General features: G+C 34.6%; 1 protein-coding gene across 1 annotated transcript; it reads left to right on the forward strand.

The window, feature by feature from the left end:
• Positions 1-1398: 1398 nt before the first annotated feature.
• Positions 1399-2352, forward strand: LOC102472162 (olfactory receptor 10AG1-like). The gene has a single exon (XM_014590820.1). It carries the CDS (start codon positions 1399-1401, stop codon positions 2350-2352), a length of 954 nt encoding a protein of 317 aa, XP_014446306.1.
• The last annotated feature ends 1167 nt before the right edge of the window (positions 2353-3519 follow it).

Consider the following 3519-nt stretch of genomic DNA (forward strand, 5'->3'; position numbering starts at 1 on the left):
TCTCAGAAACTGCGATGAGAGTACAAACAAACATGAGGACTTTGGAGTATTTAAATCTATGAAAAAGCTCACTGCATTAATGAGGAAAAATAAGACATAATGGAAATCACACAAAAGTTATCTCTATGATATGTCAAGTAGAAGAAAGTGTGAACAAATACTTTGAATCTAAAAATGTTTAGTTCTTGATGGAACTGATTAGGTTCCGCCTACATTGCCTTTTGTACCCTGCTTTCTGATAATTATTTAGGGATAAATATTTAGAATATAAATATATATTACATGTACTATATATTATATTTTATTAAAATTGTATATATGTATGCAAATATATATAAATACACACTAGGTCATTGGAAAAGTCATGACAACCTTTTCTATATTTTTTTATGCAAAAATGCTTCATGACTTTTCCAGCAACTCGATATTATCTGGATTCAGAAACTGATTTTCAGAAGTAACACAGAAGTACATAAAGGAAGATTTCACCTCTTTTCTGATGTCAGGTACAATCTCTAGGATCCAATTTTTTTGCACAGGTTAATATTTTCTTTCCCTCGTTAAATTATCCCCATAAACTCCTTATGTAATCCAATGACTCCTTAAGGCCTGACATTCACAATATAAGGAGAGTTGTTAAGAGTTGTTGGGGACCAAGATACTATTTAGGACATATTATAGCAAAATCATATTTACTTTATTTTGCATTCCAAACTTCAGGTGATCTTATGAATTGCTGGGACGCAGTATTCCTAATTTAAATATTTATGACTTATTAAATAGAGTATGTTTCTATGACAAGGAAAAAATGCTATTTCTTACTTTTCTGATTAGTGTTTTTGTCTTCCAGACAAGGAGTGGCCCAGAGTACTAAAGCCCAAGATGACCTAGACTTGCTGAACATCTTAGCCTTTGGTTTATCTGAGAGGAATCTCACAGGAAACACACTAAACCAGGAGTGTTAGAATCATATAAATGGATCATAAACTAGAAGGCACTTGGAAGAATATAAGTAAATAAAAAGAAAAGAGACACCAGATTTATGAGAAATGAGAAACATTTTTCATTAGAGAATGTCACCTGTTCCCTAGCGCAGCAGAAAATAGACTTCCTGACATGTCTTGGTCTTACTTATTGCTGCTTATTTGTGCTTTTTTATTTGTATATACATAACTTTTATATGAGTAGGAAGAATATAATTAATGATTACTTATCTTTGTTTACATACTGATATTTTAGGATATTGGATTTGAAATTATTACCAAAAAAACACACAAGTAAGCAGAGCTGAACATTTATCTAATGTCAGTGAATCTGAACTTCTCAGTATGTCCAGATCTGTAGGTGATCCCAGCAGGTTGAAGTGACATCTAAACTTTGAAATAATTTTGTTTATAGATGGAATCTGCAGGGGAAAATGTGCCACAGGAGAATCACACATTGGTAGAATTCATCTTGCTTAGTTTTTCTGAACTTCCTGACTTGCAAGGATTTCTTTTCAGTGTGTTTTTGATCATTTATGTGATTATTCTAATGGGAAATGGTCTTATTATTTTAATAACCAAGGTTGATTCTTCCCTCCAGACCCCCATGTATTTTCTCCTTGGGAATTTTTCTTCCTTGGAAATATGTTATGTGTCAGTCACTGTCCCCAGATTATTAACAGATCTTTGTAGAGAAAATAGGAATATTTCCATTCTGGCCTGTGCTATTCAAATGTATTTCTTTTTGGTTTTTGGAGCTACTGAGTGTTCTATTCTGACAGCAATGGCTTATGATAGATACGTTGCCATTTGCAACCCATTACTCTACTCACTCATCATGAACAATAGACTGTGTATCCAGATGGCCTCTGTCTGTTGGATCAGTGGATTTCCAATGTACATTGGGTTTACTTACCAGATCTTCTCTCTGCCCTTCTGTGGATCTAACCAACTGAATCACTTTTTCTGTGACGTACTTCCAGTAATTATGCTAGCCTGTGGAGACACCTTTATGATTGAGATGTTGATTTATGTGGTTGCTGTTGTACTTGTCACTATTCCTTTTATGCTGATACTTGGGTCTTATGTGAAAATAATTTCAACCATCCTGAAGTTGCCATCAGCAACTGGGAGAGCCAAGGCTTTCTCCACCTGTTCTTGCCACCTCATGGTTGTAGCTTTATTCTTTGGATCAGGGATCATTACATATATGAGACCAAAATCCACTCACTCAACAGGAATAGACAAATTCCTCTCTCTTTTTTATACAATTGTGACCCCATTATTTAACCCCATAATATATTGTCTGAGAAACAAAGATGTCATGGTGGCACTGAAAAAATTCCTACTTAAGTGGGTTAGGTTTTGATTCAAAACATGACTCCAAAAACTTGATTTCTTGTCAGTCTTTATGCATGAATTTTGGCTCTACCCCAATATTCTTAGACATTTTTATTATTATTAACAATAAAAAATAATAAAAATAAATGATTTTGTTTTTTATCTCATATGAAATAAATTCTACTTTTATTTTCAAAATGGTAAATTAATCAAAAATAATATATATTTATATATATTTTTTTAGAGAGGTTTTTGCTATAGGGCGCATGTGCTCACCAGACAGACAGAGAGAGACAGAAAGCAAGAAATCACCCCCCAGGGTGGATGGCCACACCACAATCCTTTCTCCTTCATTCTCCTCTCAGGATCTTGGGCAAGCACGCACACACAGCCAGCATGAGTTTAAGCCACCGGGTCCAGGACTTGAACCGCAGTCGACTACATGGGAGTCCAGCGACATAGCCATTACGCTAACTACTGGTCCCATAATAATATTTTCTTATGAGTGAAAAGCAGTCACCTATGAATCTCAATCCAAAATCCTGTCAGGGTGGAGAAGTAGAAAAAAAATTGCAATGTGACCATTCCCCATGGGGGTGCTTTCTGGCTTTCCCTTTTTTTCTCTCTCCATCTCTCTCAAGTGAGTGCATATACCCTCTCACAAACTTAAAAAAAATTCATAGCCATTACGCTAACTGCTGTTCCCACAATAATATTTTCTTGTGAGTGAAAAGCAGTCACCTATGAATCTCAATCCTAAATCCTGTCAGGATGGAGAAGTAGAGAAAAAATTGCAATGTGACCATTACCCATGGGGGTGATTTCTGGCTTTCCCTTTCTTTCTCTCTCTGTCTCTCTCAAGTGAGTGCATATACCCTCTCACAAACTTAAAAAAAATTAAAAAAATAAAAGTTTGGCAATGCTTGAGATCTAACTTTCTAAAATAATTATATGGGATTATAATAATACCTTGTTATTTTGTGATATTTAAGTTTCTGAAATGATATATCAGAGTCATCAAAGGTTGTTGCTGATGTTGTTAAGATCCCAGATGGTGTCTACATTTTACTTTTCACAAAAAGATGATTAAACTTTGTTCTACTTAATGCAGTCTAGTGTCTGGAAAATAATAAACATTCTACTACTTTGTTAAATAGAAAGAAGGACAAATGGAAAATGTGTGACCATTAATGCT

Source organism: Tupaia chinensis, unplaced genomic scaffold (assembly GCF_000334495.1).
Source record: "Tupaia chinensis unplaced genomic scaffold, TupChi_1.0 Scaffold000486_1, whole genome shotgun sequence".
Classification (NCBI taxonomy): domain Eukaryota; kingdom Metazoa; phylum Chordata; class Mammalia; order Scandentia; family Tupaiidae; genus Tupaia; species Tupaia belangeri.